Source organism: Pimephales promelas, chromosome 5 (assembly GCF_988280905.1).
Source record: "Pimephales promelas chromosome 5, fPimPro1.hap1.1, whole genome shotgun sequence".
Classification (NCBI taxonomy): domain Eukaryota; kingdom Metazoa; phylum Chordata; class Actinopteri; order Cypriniformes; family Leuciscidae; genus Pimephales; species Pimephales promelas.
The window spans coordinates 22,863,342-22,881,729 of record NC_142773.1 but is presented as its reverse complement, the minus strand read 5'-3'; the positions used below and the strand labels follow the sequence as shown (position 1 = coordinate 22,881,729).

At 40.0% G+C, this 18,388-nt stretch overlaps 1 protein-coding gene across 2 annotated transcripts in view; it reads right to left on the bottom strand.

The window, feature by feature from the left end:
* Positions 1-18,148, bottom strand: part of spsb4a (splA/ryanodine receptor domain and SOCS box containing 4a) — a 71,428-nt gene extending 53,280 nt beyond the window's left edge. Inside the window, exons 1-2 of one of the 2 annotated variants that reach the window (XM_039654789.2) lie at positions 17,675-18,148; positions 699-1,580 (exon numbers count right to left, since the gene is read on the bottom strand). In XM_039654789.2, the coding sequence (XP_039510723.1) occupies positions 699-1,404 (706 nt within the window). In that variant the 5' untranslated portion in view covers positions 1,405-1,580; positions 17,675-18,148. Of the gene's footprint in view, positions 1-698; positions 1,581-4,674; positions 4,830-17,674 lie in introns of those variants that run through there. The other variant, XM_089131140.1, reaches the window with a different exon arrangement.
* Between the last annotated feature and the right edge of the window lie 240 nt (positions 18,149-18,388).

Sequence of the window (18,388 nt, the reverse complement as noted above, 5' to 3'; positions counted from 1 at the left end):
CGTTTCACACAAAACTCTCTCTCACACACACACACACACACACACACACACACACATACTGTCTACCTGGCGTGTCTGCATGGCAGGAGTGGATGAGAAAAAAGTGTTTCCAAAACACATGCACATTGCGTGTTTCTTAAATTAATAATGAATATTTGCCTGCAACAAGGTCCAAACATCCTGAGGGATATCATGAGAGAAGAGCCAGACTCCATCTCTTTACACTGTGGTCTTGAACTAACAGGACAAGATACTGTATGTTCAAATAATCTGTGGATACTATTCAAGCAGTTCTGACACAGAACACAGTGTTGCTGCAGCTGAACTAGTAAAGGATGACACTAGCAAGGTAAGGGTTTCAATAACCAGGGGACACAAACACAGCGATAAAAGCATTGGCCAAGTTTGAGCTAGAAATCTGCAGGACACTGGTCCTCCAGGAGCAGGATTGGACACCCCTTGGCTAGACTAGCTGAAGACCAGTTTGGCCAGGCTGGGTAACCAACAAACCAGCTTAGACTGGTTTCAGGTGGTTTAAAATGGTGATGGAATTGAACAAATAATCTTACAGTTCCTGAGCCTTAACCACTACACCACATCAACCCAATTCAAGCAGGTTTACCAGAACTCCAAGCTGAAACTTTCAAGTCAAATAAGACTTCAGGAATAACACAACTCTGAAGAAAGTGTATACTTACGATCTAGGCCATTGATGTAGCGCATGGTGATCTCACAGTGGCCCCACACTGCACTGACAATGGGGTACAGCTTTTTGCCCTTAAGGCCTCTGAAGGCCACTCCGAGATACTGTCCATCAACCATGAAGCTCAGTGTGCCCTCGTCCATGTCCAGCACTACCATCAAGGCATCCGGCAGTACAAAGGCCTCCTCTGGCTCTAGGAAACTTGGGTATGTTGGTGCAGAAGAAGCCGGACGGTTCTTACTGTTGTGGTAGAGCTTGTTACGTCCCAGGTCCCAGCCCCAGGACTCACCATCACTGCCAACTAAAGATGTGTAGCCCACTGAGTGCAATGGGGCGTCTGCTGTGGCCACGCCCACCACAGCGTGTGTGCCTCGTTGCCTAGCAGGCCAATGGATCCTCCAAACATGGAGTCCTCGCGTGTATCCTACTCGTCCACGTATGCCATCGGTACTTTGAGCAACAGGGTGCCGATGGAAGGTGAGTTTGTCGTCGTCCTTAATGAAAATGTTAAGGGAGCGGTCATCCGAGTTCCAGGCATGTCGGAGCTGCTGCTCATTTGGAGCAGGGGGCATGTCCAGGAGTAGGTCCAGTCGGGCTGGCTTGAAGAAATCCGGCCCTCTCAGTTCCCTCCTCAGGGGCCTGAAGGACGGCTCCCCACGCGCATCTACGGATTTGATGCTCCCTGAGATCTTCTGGCCCATGGCTTGACTGGTTGGAAAGGGGAAGTGAGGAGGGGAAAGGAAAGGGGGGGGCACGACGCAGGGGCTGGGTTTCCGGGGTCCGCCGTTACCTCATCAAAGCACCAAGACGTCAGCCTGAGGCCCCCAAACTCACGTCACCGTCTGGCAGTGGCGAAAGTGCCAGCTTTACTGAAGCCCTAGGAGAAAACACACCAAACACACCATGTCATTAAAAAAGTAATATCAGAGAGACCAAAGAGCCTGCAGGTTGGTCATGAGTGTTTCTAAAACTACTAAGTGTGAATCTCAAAGGTGTTGAAGAAAAAAATGAAAACAGAAATAAAGGAACAGCTTAAATAAGACAAGAAGATAAGCTGAAAGAAAGGATCAGGGCTCTGCAGGGAACTGCAGCCTGACAGCCTGTGAGAGACCGCCATGGGGAAGGATGTAATAATTATGGCCACAGGTGAGAACCAGAGACACAGAACATGCACATATACACACACATGACATGTCACCTCTAGCTCAATATGTCAACACAGATCCATACATATTGCATTTTAAAAATCTTAAAAATGGTATTCATTCAAAATAGATATAGCCTCTACTACAAACAAACCATCTGAAAATGGAATGACCGTGTCTACTACTCTCTGGCATTTCTAGAGATTCACTCACTTAGTAGATGTTTACATTAATAAATAGATTAATAAATAGAACAATAAATCAATAACTCGAAGAAAATTGGAGTCGTGCTTTGCTATGAAAAACGTGTTGGTGACTGGCAGAGCATTGCCAAGTTATCTTGACTTAAGTGATTTTTCTTTGCGGTTGCTAGGGTCTTGTGTGTGGTTTCTATGGTGTGGCTTGGTGTTTGCAAGCTAGCTCAAGTCAAAAGACCATATATCCCAATGATATTCTCATCTCTAAATATGGGTCAGGTATTGGATTGTTTTGTTAATTTGTCTTGATTGTTTAGAAAAGTAGTTATTTGTCTACTCTCATTGAGATGCACCCTTAGAGGCATCATTAGTGTCTAACACAAATGACATGGGACAAGTTAAGAGCTGAAGTTTAATACTTTATGTTCAGGTTTGTTCAAATCAACAACCCTAAGTATAGCACGAGAAAAATTTCACCTCAGAGAGATTCAGTTTGCACCAGCCTCAATGTAACAAAAATACCTCCACATTAACCCTTAAAGACCTAGACCATTTTTGGAGCACCTGCACCGCTTTTTCTTTTCTTTGTTTTTCTAACCCATTATAGCAGTCAGCATCAAGTGCCATATATCATTTTTATCAGGAGAACTTGAAGTTTCAATTTATCTCATTTAAATAATCCATTTTTACATTTAATATGTCTTAGAATGGATGAATTTACCAGATTTAAGAAAAACGGCAGCATATTTGTAGTGATTTTTTTTTACTCAACTCAAACAAATCCTCCTGAAGTTTGGATTTTTTCCTTTAGAAAGCTGTACTTGGATATTTTACATTTCCAGATGTAATTTTGACTACATGCAACAATCCCTAAGCAAGTTATAGGCATTTATTACAACATTATGATAGGCGATTTTCAGTGAAAAGCATTGTTTCAGTGAAAACAGTGTTTTTCATACTGACAATTTAGATGTGTCCAAAAAAGTTAAGGAAGTTACATAAATAGAAACATTGTAGTAGAACAATGAAGCAAAAAAAAAAAAACTTATATATAAATAAAACTTATATATATATATATATAAACACACACACACACTTACATACATAGCCTATATGAACTACTTTGACTTTACCTCTGTTCAAATTTCTAAAGAAAGATGCTAATTGGTCGTGCAAAAGACCAAGAACTATATTTATTGGTTGAGTAGATGATAGTTTTAACCAATCTGGGGATGGGGTGGGACTAAGCATTAACAGTCATTTATGATTGGCTCAGAGGAAAAAAACGCACGGGTTTCTTTGACGAATCAATGCTGATCAAAACTTGATGACGCAATCACATTCACTACGGAGCTTCTGAATGTCCAAATGCGATTAACCCGATATCACAGAAAAGCCGCGAATCTCCTCTTTATGGGACTTTTTAAAGCATACGGATTGGAGCAGCGGTTCAAAAGTTATTTAACATTTAAGAACAACAGTTATTTTTAGCCGCCGGCGGCTGTATAGGTCTTTAAGGGTTAAGAGCCTGCTGGAGCCTGGAGATTCGATACTGATGTATGAAACCCTAGCAGTAACTTCCTGCTACAGTAAGTGGCACATTGTTTATTCCTAAAATAATAAAGTCTCATCCCAGGAAGGAGCTCTACAAAAAAGACAGTTGGGGAAAGTTTACATAAAATGTGTTATTGTGTCCGTGGCATTTGTGCTGTTTGCGAAGTATCTAAAAGATGCGAAGTATCTCGCTGCTTTTTCAGCAGCATGAGTGCAGCGTTTCTAAGATGACGTCAAGAAGGTAAACTTTTAAAAACAAAGCACAATTATAAACAACAGTATTTAGCTATTTCATTATTTAAAAAAAAAAAAAAACTACAAAAATACATAAAATACAGTGGTTGTTTGAGGAATTTTACTGAGTGAATATTAAAATAAATCAGTAAATTTAATAACTTTCAAAGAATACGAATCATCTAAACAAAACGATTCATGAATCACATCGGATAAGAGACCTGATCTGATTCAATTTATTGTCATTACACAAGTAAAAGTACAAGGCAACGCAATACAGTTTAGGTCTAACCAGAAGTGCAATAGCAGAAAGTGTAATATACATTAGTACAAATGACTTTATAAACATAATATAGATAAATCTATACAATATTAAATAAGGCTAAGATGAGCAATGTAGCAATACATTTAAAGTAGTGCAAATGGACATAAGCTATCCGAGTAAAAAGTGCGGTGAAAACTGATTGCCTGTTAAAGTTAAAATATGATATTTACAAAATGCATATATTAACAGTGGATACTGTAAATAAACATTCGGCAGTGCAATTAAGCATAACCCCTTTAAGGTAAAGTAGTACAGACGTATATGTATATATATATATATATATATATATATATATATATAGGAGACAGCAGAGTATAATGAGTATTATTACCTCAGTCCAAACTGTAGATTATTTGGGCTGTTTGCGCGATACAGTGTGACAAAACATTGTTGTTTCATGTTACACTACTACTACTACAGTTGGAGTACAGATCATTACTGGACAAGCTACAATACTATGAAAACAGCTCAGCTACACTTCTTAAATATGTCGTTTTGTTAGAAGCTTTTACTTACATATCCAAACAACACATCCACACTCTGTCAGACAAACGGCCATCAGACAACCCAAGCACTTAGGTCACTAACACAAAAGAAAAAAGATCACACATACTGTACTGCACACAAACACACCTCAGACTAACTCAATACACATTAAGGTCACAGAGTAAGAGAGACAGGAAAAAGAGAGAGCTGAATTCAGACGACAGGAAGGAGGGTGGCCAGACAGCCAGACAAGTCAGTGCCCGGATTCCTGAGTAAGTGTTACTAATATTAAAGGAAAAATAAATGAGGTCATGCCATGAATGATAGAATGGGAATGTATGTGTGTGTGAGAGAGAATGAATGAAAGAGAGAGGCAGCTGCCCTAACATGCCACTCACAGCTATCATAACGTGTGGTAAGAGTTAAGGTGTTAGGTTTTCTGTATCGTATTTCAGAGCTGGAGAGTCACCCGTGGCAGGCAAAAGGGGTTTCAAAGGCTTGCTGCCGTGCAGAGCCACAATAATGCGTTTCATTCCGGTTGTGTTTGGTTCGCACGTGTCAGTTTAGCTAACATTCCCTCACTCAAACCGCTGTAGTCACTAATAACTGTAATACACACCGATGCAAACATAATTACGCTGTTAGTCTGGGAGTTGTAGACAGACATTTAAACACCATTCTCACATTAAGTAATTACATGAAGGCGTGTAAAACAAGGGAACGTCTGAGGAAAACAAAAAAAGACACTGATGAGACAACAAAATGATTTTTTGCAGATCAATTCATTCCATTAGGCACTCTGAAAATGTATAAAACGGATACTCCATTAGGATGCTTAAAAAAAGTCCACTTCATGACATATTTCTATATTTATGTTTACATAAAACATAAGAGTATACCTCTTGTATTGACTATCGACCCAACATAGAGTAGTTTGATTTTTAATTTCAACTGTACAAGCTTATTGGATGGACGGACGGACAGATAGATGACAGAAAGACAATCAGCTGATCTGTTTCACTGCGTCACAGCAGAGTGTCTGAATCACACTGCAAGACGGTGACTGCATGGCATGACTGTACCGTGTCTTTGGGCGTTACACTACTGATATAAAATGCCAAAGTCAGGCTGAGAAATAAAAAATAAAAAAAAAACCTGCACTACATCAATTACACTCACTCTCCTCAGGGGAAATGATCCTGAACCATATGAGACACGACTAATGTAACTATAAAAACCTCATTCTAATGGACCACTGATGTGCTGCCTCCATCTGCTTAGCCAAGCGAGATCAGACTACATATAAAAGTGGTCTGCCAGGGTCGTACATCTCAACATGGGAAAATGTCCATCTGCCCTGACTTATCTATTAGAAAAACAAAAGCACTCTGCTGGTGAGCGTGTCGCAGGGATGGGGCTGTTATGGCTATAAGTCAAAAAGTCAAAACAACCCTGGCGTAATTGGGCCCTATGGCTCTTCAGTGTAATGTCTTCAATCAAGCCAAATGTGCCTTTTCTCTGTGCTTAGAAGTCGTTTTAGGTTATTGAAATAAAGATGAAGGTCGGATTTCTTTTTTTTGACACGGCCTTCAATCTGCAACGTTTTTGGGTAATAAACATCTTCCTCAATTTGCCATTCCACACTCGAGGCTCTATTTATTTTTCTGGTCCCATCATAAAAATAACATTCTTTGTTTTCAGGTCCGCGTAATTGAATTTTCCACCGCTACATTCTGTGTTTGGCAAACACCCCAGGAATCAAGTGCTTGTTATAGCTCTTCTGCATGAGTAGAAGAATGATAATATCGCAGACCCTAGGCTGCCCACTTAAAAGGCCTGAATGCTGCTTATGTCTGTCCAGACAATCTGATTTGCCGAAAGTTGATCTTGGGGTACATTTACACGTAAAATGGCCAAGAGGAAATATACATAATAAACAGTATATATATGACTGTGTAAAACTGACAAAATAATAAATCACAAAAAAAACACAATGTTGAAATGTGATAACACAATCCTTCTCATCCCAATTGCTTAAATAATACACATCTGAATCTGTTGTCGGCCCTATGTGACGCATTTGTGTGTGTTCACACTGTTTAGTCTACTGGCCTTTACTGTGTACATCCTCCTCTAAATTTGTTTATGCTTCAGCACCCGTCAGAGCCTCAACAGGGCCTCTTTCTAGCACGCTCTGTGGCACACGAGGGGGCTTGCGTTTCCCTTCAGGATGGTGGGGGGGTCTGTGATAAAGAGAGCGCCTGGTGCCTGGTCCCTCGCCTGTGTTACCCAGGTCACCTGAGATGTAATGGACGTGCACACCTCTAGCCACCAGTAGCTTTGATGAGTGGGAACAAACATTCACCATCTGTTGTTTATCTTTGCATCCCCTCTCTCTCTCCATTTCATCAGGAACATCTCTCTTTCCTTTGTGGCTAGTGTCATTCATTCTCACTCTTTCTGTCTCTTTTTTTTCTTAACTCACCTCCCACCTAGATAATCTTGTTTAAAAAAATATTTGATTGACTCTCTTTTGGAGCCCGTTGCTAGCAGCCAGTCGATGAATTGCAGTTTAAGGCTCAATCCCGATTCACCCCTTGCCCAGGTACTGGGTAGGGTGTCCCGATTCTTGTTGAGATCGAGGGGTAGGGCGAAGGGGTAGGGCTACATAGCCCTCCAAATGGAGATTTTTCAAAGGCACACTCCAAACGGAGGGCTACGAGAAAGTTCACAGAATGCATCGCAAATCACCGGCGAGATGGCTTCGCAAACGGTTAAACATTTAAATTTAGCCCCAGATGACATCACCATGCACTTTGTTTACCCTTATAATAATACTATAGTCATTTACATTAAGATAATATGGTTTAATAAATTACCTTTCCGAATCAGAAAGGCATAGATTTCGAGGAAGGAATGTTTTAATCATCATGTTTCCTCAAAGTTAAGAGCAGCTGCGCTGATTGTCAGCCGTTGTCATGGAGAAATCCTGTAAAAACTCCTGTAACAGCAGAGCCATCGCCGGCGACTGATGACATATCGGGTTCATGAAGGGTTGTTCCATTTCGTAGGGGAATGTTTCAACCCCTAACTCTGTTTTAAGGGCCAAGAGGTACACTCGAAAACAAGGGGTAAGGCCAAGGGGTGAATTGGGATTGAGCCTTAGTCACTTACGTCTTGGATTCAAGAGAGAGACCGGAAGGTTGCCGCTTGGTTTCACTAGGCCTGGGAGATATGACCAAATTAATATCACAACATTTTTCATATCAGTCGATATCGATAATGATCACAGTAAATGTCAACTCTTTATTTCTTTCAGGTTTAAAGGCATATTTTTGTTCCTGAGTGAAAGTTGTAGAAACCAGTTAATTGTGGGTTTATTATCAGACAACTCTTTGACATCAGAGCATAACAAACACTTGCCAAACGTGAACATTACACAAATCAAAATGACGTTTTGTCTTTTAGAAATGCACTTTTGACAGTAGCTTGAGTTGACAGTAGCAGGATATTGGGAAGCAGATGTAAACTTAAGTTAATTTACAAACATTTTAACAACCTCTTTTGTATAGGGTGAAATTGAAATATTCTGACTGTTTGAGTTAGGATTAGAGGTAGACCGATTAATCGGACGATTTTTGGCATTTTTTAACATAATCGGCATCGGCCAATATCCAAGTATATCAAGCCGATTATTAGGCAGGCGCATCTGTGGGCAGCCTAGTGTTGTCGTGGAACACGTGTTTGACGCACGATGCCGCTAGAGTCATTTTCCAGCCGAGTGAGCAGCAGACCTAAATATGAACGCGTTCAGGCACAACACTGACTGTTAGTTAGTAGCTGGATTAAACATGGTAAAAATGCTGGTTAAACAGTGTAAAGTGTGACTTTGTTTCACTGTAGACTAAAAGGTCCAACAGCAGGATGCGTTGTGGTGCATTTCAAGTTTTTGTAAAATATCATTTTCCCATCTGGTGATTGTTTTTGTCGTTCAACAGCAATTTACTAGTGAAATACGTTATTGTTAGAAGTTAAATTAAATAAAATATAATAAATCTTATATATAAAAATTTAAATCATTTAAAGTTTTTTGTTTCCTTTTTTGTGATAATTAGGTTATGTCTATTTGTCTTGGTCTGTCAACAAACAAAACAAAACAAAAATACATGTTTCAGGATATTTTTTGAGAGGATAAAATGTTTTTGTTGAGAAAGTTTGTCTATGTTAAGTAATCATTTCTTTTACATTTTATCTTTCAAATAGAGGTTAAAAACCAAGCAAATATCAGCCAAAATAAATCGGCAGCATTAATCGGCCATCGACCGACCCCGATTTAAAAAGATCGGTATCGGCGTGAAAAAAAAAACATATCGGTTGACCTCTAGTTAGGATTCAAATTAACCATTGATCTTGCATTGTATTTAGATCATGTAAAAAGTTTATCTGTTATTTGTTGTGAAAAACAGTAGCATAAAGTCATATAGTATAAAAAAAAACTGATTAATAACAAAAAATACTGTAATGTACTACTTTAAATGTCTACATTAATAATATAACAAACTTCAATAAGAATTCCCCACATTTCTGCAACAATATCATGGTTGCAGTTTGTGCTACTAAAGTAAATAAATGGCAAATGTTTATGATTTGTAGATTTGTAGATTGAAAAGACTTGAATTGTTCATGGCACAGTGTTTACCACGTCAGTGTTGGAGAGAATATCAGTGCTGTTTCATCTGGCTGTAAACTAGTTTCAAATCACAATGCATTTGATTTGTGGTTTGTAAGTGAGAACTCTGCACCAAACTCGAACCACTCTCACTGTTTAGTGGCGGTGTGATCGAGACGTCAACGAGTAAACACGTTCACTCTGCACGGTCTTGCATAAAGCAGAAACATTATATTGAACATTTATCAAACTGTTGTTATAATTTTATTGAGAAATTATATGACAACAATGATTATAATTATATCTCCCAGCCTTAATTTAAACCTGATGGATCATCTTATTCAATCTGAATAGAGATGTTAGATCACCCAAAAATTAAAATGTTCATGTCGTTTCAAAATGGAATGTCTTATGTCTCATATTTAGATTATTATTTTAGGCCTACTGGGCGGTATGATGAATGAGGGATGGGAGGCAAACGTACCATAAACATCATAAAAGCAGTTCACAAAGCTTTTGCATCTTACCAATTTAATTTACAAATCTTCGGAATAAAATTTGTGTGACAAACAGACGTGAAATTGAAATGAAAAACTGCTATAATTCCCCATTGTTTGCTCCAGAGAGTTCATTTAGATCTGCAAATTAATCACTCTTTACAGTCTAAAGTTTTTTTTTTTTTTTATGCATCGATTGAATAATTACTTCTAATAGGAGTGATCAAAGTTAGTGACTTAATGATCTGGTTACGGAGTTAAAAGCTCACTGTGGATTTTCAGTGAAGAACAACCTAATTATTGTTTTGGCTTTAGATGTCATGGCACACATAGTACCATTCAAAAGATATCGGAGTTAGGCAATTTTATTCAGCCAGGATTCATTAAATGGGTCAGCAGTGAGAGGAGAGACATTCAATATGTTACAATTCTTTGAAATTTCCCCATTTTGCTCCATGTAAGAAATAATGTCAGAACAAAATTCATTTTCTTTCTATTCATTGAACGGCAAAAACCCGGCATACCATCAGTGAGTATGACCTGTTTTTTTCCCAGCAGTGCTAACATATCATTTTTGTCCATCTTTTCTCTCTGTCTCATCTTCCTTCCCATCCCCACTCTCATCAATCTCCCTTCCCCTCTCTTTTTGTCATTTACACATGCGGCAGATCAGTAAAGCTGGTGTCCAGTACTCTATTATTTCCGTGGTTCAGAGGGCACAGGACAGACTGCCAAAAGGTCACATGTCCCCCCTGCCTCTGTCCACCTACACAGTCCTAATTAAACAGACCTGGCCCATGGAGACACACATGCATGTGGCGTGAGAGAAATGTTCTCACAACAAGCATCTGTTGAAGCCGGCTGTGCTGTTTTTATGTTCAGAACATTCTAGAAAATAGAGAAGCCGATGGCAAGAGTGACGGTGGGTTCAGTAATAAAATTATGAGATCTTTTGGCAGATTGGGTACAGCGTGTGTGTGTGTGTGTGTGTGTGAGAGAGAGTGAGTTATCTGTACGACATGTCCTGATGGGTGAGATGTGTTCTGAAGTGACACACAAGCAGATGAATCCAGCGATCGCCCTTGGAGGCTGTCACATCAAAGTGAAACTAGAGACTATGAATACAGCCAGCACAGCATAAATGCGAACCTTACGCCATCACTGCTTTCAATTAGAAGTCAGATATCTGTTTACAACGTACGTGCGGCTACTCGTAGCGACAAAACCCTATTGTTTTGTCAGGGGCACGTGCCACAACACTTTACTAAATTGAACCCATGTCTCATCTGCACCCTAAATCACCAGTCACATAGCATAACTATAAAATATTCCCAAATGAGAACAGAAAGGAAATGGAGAATTCTAGTCACAGGAGTAACATCAAGTGTGACAACATTTCCTAACCAGAGAAAAGTATTGTATTCTGTCAACACTAAGGGCGTCAACATACACTTTAAAAGGAAAATTTTATTCGGACTAAAGCAATTCATCCTTTTAAAATGCCATGCAAATGCTTTAGTCAGTAACCATTTTTGTGAAGTTGAACTACCAGACCTAGATAACGTAACATGTAAACATACTTATTGAAATGTGGCGTGGTGTGAGAACATACGTGGGCCACTGGGATTTCACGATGGTCGGGCTACCCAGCTCACCTCCATAGGAACAGAAAGCCTGACAAAATGTCCAGTCAGTCATCTGTTGAGGTTGTTGCTGGTTAATTGATTTCGACAAAGATATCACATTCATGCTCTGTATACTTTCTTTACTGGAACAAAAAAAGCCAACGTGATAAACCACCACAGACCCTGAGAGCAGGTTGCTTTTTACCAGAAAAGCTGAAACATCCAAACCTATGTGACAAGGATGTGTTTTTGGATGTGTCCATTTTGCCTATATTTCCCAGTATTCCAAATATCCCAACATACACCCCGATTCAATTTCTCTATGCCTTGCTAAACAAGTTTGTATTATGAACTACTACATTTTTCATTACCAGAAAAGCTATGACATATTCACTACTTTTCAAACATTTAGGGTTGGTAAGGATTTTTTTAAATGTTTTGAGCAAGCGGCAACAATCTAATCTGAAAAAATGAAGCCTACCCAGAAGTGCGAAAAACTGCAATACATCGAAAATCCGCTAGAGGGAGGTCCTAAAAGGGAGCAAATATCAGCATAAATTCATGTTTTTACAGGTTCGTACCATGGACTTGTATTGTATTTTTCGATAGGTTCCGAGTGCCTGACAACTGTGAAGAGGGTGAATTTTTTTTTAATTACCTCGTTAGTTTAGATCATATTTAGATATAAAATGTATGACAAATAAGGGCGTGGTTAACTTTGATTGACAGCTTGACTGAAATTCCTTTGGAATTCCTGAAATTTGACGTCTAAGCCATGATCTGACACAACAAAACATACCACCTCTGCATCCTTTCTGAACATCTGTGAAGGTGGGCGGGGTAAGGATTTTCCAAAATTTTCAAAAGATGGCGCCGCCCATACCCCCATAAACGGCCTCAAAACCATTATTCAGAAAGTCTATGGGTGATGTCACATGCGACACTTTGTACATTTTTTTTTTTACAGTCTATGGTTTTGAGTCTCTTATGCTTAACCAGACTACATCTATTTGATCATGCATATAATGCAGCCTTGCTGAATCTAAAATGATTAATTTCTTTAAAAACATTGTAGAATTTGGAATTTTTGAATGGTAGTATATGCAATAAATCTCTGATGTTCAATAATCAACTACCAAAAAAATAACTATGTAATAAATTAACGCAGTCTCATCCCAAGAAGTCATATAACTGACGTCTTGGGACGTCTTTTGACCATACGTCAACATCTGCCTTTTTAGAGTACCCTTAAACGTCGGTTACATGACGATCCTGGGACGTCATACAACTGACGCTTTACCTTTAACGTCAGTTAGGTGATGGGGTAGGTTTAGGGGTAGGTTTAGGTCTGGGGTAGGGTTAGGATCCGATAACGTCATCTAACCGACGTTTAAGGGTACCCTAAAAAGGCGGTTGTTGACGTATGGTCACAAGACGTCCCAAGACGTCAGTTATACGACGTGTTGGGATGAGACTGCGCTGAATAAATACCACAATAAAACACAATTCAACCAACTTCAAGCATCTATTCACCAGAATAACAATAAAACGTCCCAAACCTTTATGATAGGGCTATGCTAAATATGATTTTCATTAAATTACTTTTTTTTTTCTCCTGTGTACCTACTAATAAGCTGTTCCAAATATCCACAGTATAATTTCCCATTCAATTTCCCTGTGCCTAAAGGCTCAGAAGTCTTCAGGATTGTAGCGGGAACATCCGATGCAAGCTATGTGCAGGAAGAGTGTAAATATAAAACACAACCATTGAGGTCCAGGCTTTATGACAGCCCAAAGGCCATTTATCACTGTGACTAAAGAGTCCACCCCCAACCCAAAACCAGTAATCACACACACACAGCCTTGTGGCAGATGTGCGAACCCACCTCCTGTCCTTTCAAACCCTTAAGCTACACACGCGCACACACACACACACACGCGCACACACACACACACTCTCTCTTCTGGCATTTATCCACTGGTCCACTCCAAAGGAGGGACATTGAATGGCAAGGCAAATGGTTGTGTAGCTCTTCACACGGCTAACAGCTGACCTCTAAGCTCTCCCAGAAGAGCCTCTCCCCACAGAGCAGCTCCAGTCAGCTCTTTCCAGCCCACTGCTCTCAGACAACACACTCAGTGATTAAAGCAGTCTCACTGCCCTCACCGTCCCACATATACACACCCTGTGCCCCCGTCCTACACCACTCGCAACACTCACACAATTACACACGGACACATGTGCAGAGATCACTTACAAAGAGTCCTATGAAATCGTTTGTGTACCATAGGAAAATAATATGATCGTATGTAGGGTTGGGTATCGTTTGAGTTTGAACGATTCTGATTCCGATTCCGATTCCGATTCCTTGTTTCAATTCCGGTTCCTAACGATTCTCGATTCCGATTCTTTTAAGAGGCAGGGTCAAAAAAGTTTAGCTAACCTTGCTAACCAACGGTCTTTCTGAAGGAAATACTCCTTCTGTCACAAATACTCCTTTTGTCACAAATTTTGCAGAGATTTCGTTATTTTTAGAAAAGTGAAGCCACACTTTGGACCGCCGACGTAAGCTACTCATGTTCGACTCGGGCGGTTATGCCAACACTTCCGGTAGACGCTTCTGCGTTGGTGTTGTTCAGCGGTTTCTTCTTCCGCTCGACAGACTGTGAATATCGAAACTACACAGCAAATTCTGGTTTTTGGAATAAACTCCCTGTTAGTTAAAATCAACTCAATCTGAGTGTACATGTGAGACCATCAATTAGACTCCAGCGCAGAGTTAAAATAACTCTGCTCTTGGAGTTGAATTTTTAACACTTTTTTCAGAGTTAAAATGGAGTTAAAATACTAATCCTACAGAGAGTAAATGTAACTCTAAAATTAATTATATGAACTCATTACCAGTGTTACCAGTTTAGTTTAACACTTCTTAGAGTTAACATTTATTTAACACAATATAATGTTTTGTGTGGAAATTACTACACTGGACACCATACTCTTGATTTACTGCCTTTATTTGAGCAAATCCATTTGGTTCAGACTTGAGGAGGAGTAACCTTCAACCGCTTGCTGCAGGACAGTCGTCTGAAGATCACAAAAACAACAGCATGAGGCATAATATAATCTAGCACCATTCATTGAGAATGCAAAAATATATAAGCTGAAAATCACGCACATCGTGGGTCACCACTAATATAGCCTAATGTTACATAGCTGTTACAATTCAATTGCCTGTAATGCATTGATGCATCAATTTCACGGCAAAACACTCATTTTCAGAAACACGGTGAATGGAAAGACGGTTAGCTAATGTTAACTCGTTTACATCGACAAAAAACCCACGCAAATAGCCATTTCAAAATTTGAAACAAGTCATTTAAACATGCGTTCAACAGCAAGTTTGTCATGGTCGTTGACGTTAATTAGTAAACAAACTAGCCTGTAACGTAACAGCTACGCGATGACCAAACGTGTTTGTCAGAAAATATATTTTTTAAATAGTTTTATATAAGTTACACTTTTACCTACCTCACGACGAAGCGTAAGTCCATTATTCATTTGTGCAGCGGCAGGGTCGTGTCGTGGCGCACTTCTCAAAAATAACTCTAGGTGTAGTGTTAAAACACGATCCTGAACACCAATGAATGAACTCCAAAATACAACACAGCCGGGGAGTATCCAATAACACAAACCGTAGTCAGAGTTAAAAAAATAACTCCAAAAAATTAACTCTTTCACACTTTTTTGCCTAACTCATGATTTTTCAACTCCTGAAATTTGCTGTGTAGGAATCGAAATTTTAACTTTTGAACGATTCCGTGAAAAACGAAAAGTTAGTTCCAATCGATACTCGATTCTCGATACCCAACCCTAATCGTATGCTAGTACAATGTGGTACTACCACAGTATTTTAGGATATGCACCACATAAATATCATTATACAATATCATGGTAAATAAATGTCATCATGGTAATCGTTTAGCGCTATATGGAATATGTTAAAGTTACATGGTATTATTCGATTTTTTGGACATGGTACCATGGTTGTAATATTTAAGGTACATGGTATTAGCATATGTTTCAGGACACATACCATAGTATATATTAAAGGGGGGGTTGATTGTGATTTCACTTTTTTCATTTTAAACAGTGTGTAATGTTGCTGTGTATCAGAGATATCATCTTTTAAAAATCAAGTCTAATGCCTACAAAAACGACTCAAATGGGACTACAACGGGTTTTATACGTAACTAACCCATACATTTGCATCATCCCTCACTCCGGAATATGCAAAAAAAGGGCATGGCCATATTTCTGCGGCTTGTCGAAAGTGTGTTATGTTCATCTAGCTGTCAGGTCTTCTGTGTTCGGGCTTCTCACGGACGTTGTAGTTCGTCAACAATGGATACAATTTATGTTTGATTATGTTCCTGAAAATTACAATCGTAATTTAGCTCTCTGTGCTGCACTTTTTACGAAAGACAGCTTCCACGAATTCAAAGCCGGATTCAACAAGAAACTGTCACTAAAACATGAAGCAGTTCTAACTTTAAAACCAGAGGCAGCAGTTGTTGGGCCACAACCGGTAAGTAGGCTAAGACTTAATCATTTTAAATGTATTTCCATGCATAATATCAGACCTAATGTTTTAATTTTATCAAATGCCATCACTGGCTTTATAGCCACTAGGCTAGTAGTTATGCTATTTTGTGTCTACGACAAACGCGTACAAACATAATGGACCTGAATTTTGTATATGTACTAATGTTGTAATTGTATTTTTCATGTATATATATATATATATATATATATATATATATATACTTTATGACGTTATTTTTGATTTGATCAAGAACGTAAACCAATGCCAACGCTGTTTGTGTATATAGTAGCCAGTTAGTTCAATTCTATTTTGTGTAAGACAAACGTGTATAAAGTAAAAAATAAATAAATAAAGGCAAATTACCATTCAGAAACGTTTTGTAAGAGCCGTGTTTGGGGAGGTTCTGCTTTACTCTCTTCATCGCCGCTTTCTGGGTCTGATACGGCAGTATCGACACCATTATTTACATTTGACATGAACACATGCAAGTTCGCCCGTAAAGGTAATGGGCGTGAAGTTTACGGACAACGTGCACTACACAATTTAGCCAATCACAACACAACACACCGGCCCAAAGTAACCAATCTGAGCTCATTGCCTGTTTCTGGGGGAGTGGTTTCATAAAACGGTCATTCAAATGACAGAGGAGAAAGCTGCTTACAATAAATGTAAATGATGTAAATGAATATAGTAATCTTACAACAATGTAAATTCGTTTAGTAATCTTTCAGAACTATCAAAGTGCCACAGTACAACCAGGACTTTTTTATAAACAATGTACAAAAGTGCCACGTTATCTGATATAATTACTGTACCATGACACTACCACAGTACTTCATTGTAAGAGATGACCCACTGCCCTCAACACAAAACACACACAGAGTCTGTTCAATAAACATTTCACCACTGGAAACACACAGCCACACGTGCGCAAACAGACGCATGCAAATCCATAAGCCGCGCGTGCACACAAACACAAGGGACACAATGAAAAGCATTCAAATATGCTTCCCAGGCTAAGAATCAGCCAGCGCTGTGGGAGCGCTTCCTTTGAACACCAAACCAGAGGAAAGACGAACGTTAGCCGTGACGCGCAACATGGGGAGGTGAAGATCCAACCGCACTCTAATCACCTTATCTAATCACGCCTGGCAGCTGAGAAAACATGAGCTGCAAGTTCAGGTGGAATTACTTCGCTTTTCAACCCACAAATGCACGATCCTCAAGAGCAAGACCGGGCGCCGTTCCTACAACCCCACCGCAGCATTTGGGGTCTTGAACCTGCTGCCTGGAGCTCAGAAAGTATTAAATGCATGGAAATCCCAGGTTTAGAAACATCCCGGGCAGCTGTAACATCCAACACAAAGAAAAGACTGTATCCTTCCTGAGTATCATTGCCAGGGTGGATCAAACCTCACTTAGAGGATCAAACCTCTATTAGAGGAATAAAACACAATGGGGAATGCCAGAAAGTGGGAGCTAGAAAGAAAGAGTGTACATGAGGTAACCCAAACAGCCGAAAGCAACAAGGGAAAGAATAAAAGGTCACAGGATAGTTTCTTCACACAAGTAAACACTTAAACATGCCACATCAAGTTCTTCATTGCACTCAAAACACAGAGGCACGCTGCTTACACAGATCTGGTTGTGATGGTCTCCCCAGTCGTCCCTCCTCGCACCCGTGAAGGAAAGAATAAAGGAAACCCACTGGCATAAAGGACCAAGCAGCTCCTCTCGTTGTGAGAAGTATAGCAAGGAGCGCACACTAGTTCTTTCTCTTTTCTCTGTGTCTCCCTGCTGAGGAAGGAGAAAAGAAGCTTCTCCCCAGAGATGTAACCCCCCCACCCCCTCCCTGAGGTTAATCCCTGCCGTGGCAGCCTCCGTCCCGCTCCGCACTCCGCACTCTGTCCTGTGTCGCGGCTCCGGCTTCAAACTCCAGCTCGGCGGCCCGGAAGAGAGAGAAAGGGAAGGAGAGAGAGAAAGAAGGAGGACGAGGAGAGAGAGAGGACAGACGGCAGTGCGAGCAGCAGCGTGAGACCTGCCTCATGATGAAAGGCGATCCGCTGATCTCATCAAGCAGGGACACCAGGCAAACAGAGAGAGGGAGAACACGCCCCTTACCCAACCCCCGACTCAAGCATCCTCCTCCCTATGGTCTTTCACACTTTAGGCTCAGCCAATCAGCCGAGAGCTACTCATAAACACACATGCTGCGAGTCTCCAGCCTGTTACTTCCAGTGCTCGGATATCTGTTTGGAAAGATAACCTGACTCCAGTTTGAGTGGCAACAACCTAACGAGGAGGTGTAATCTTGATATTTCTATTACGGCTGACATGAAATATTCAATT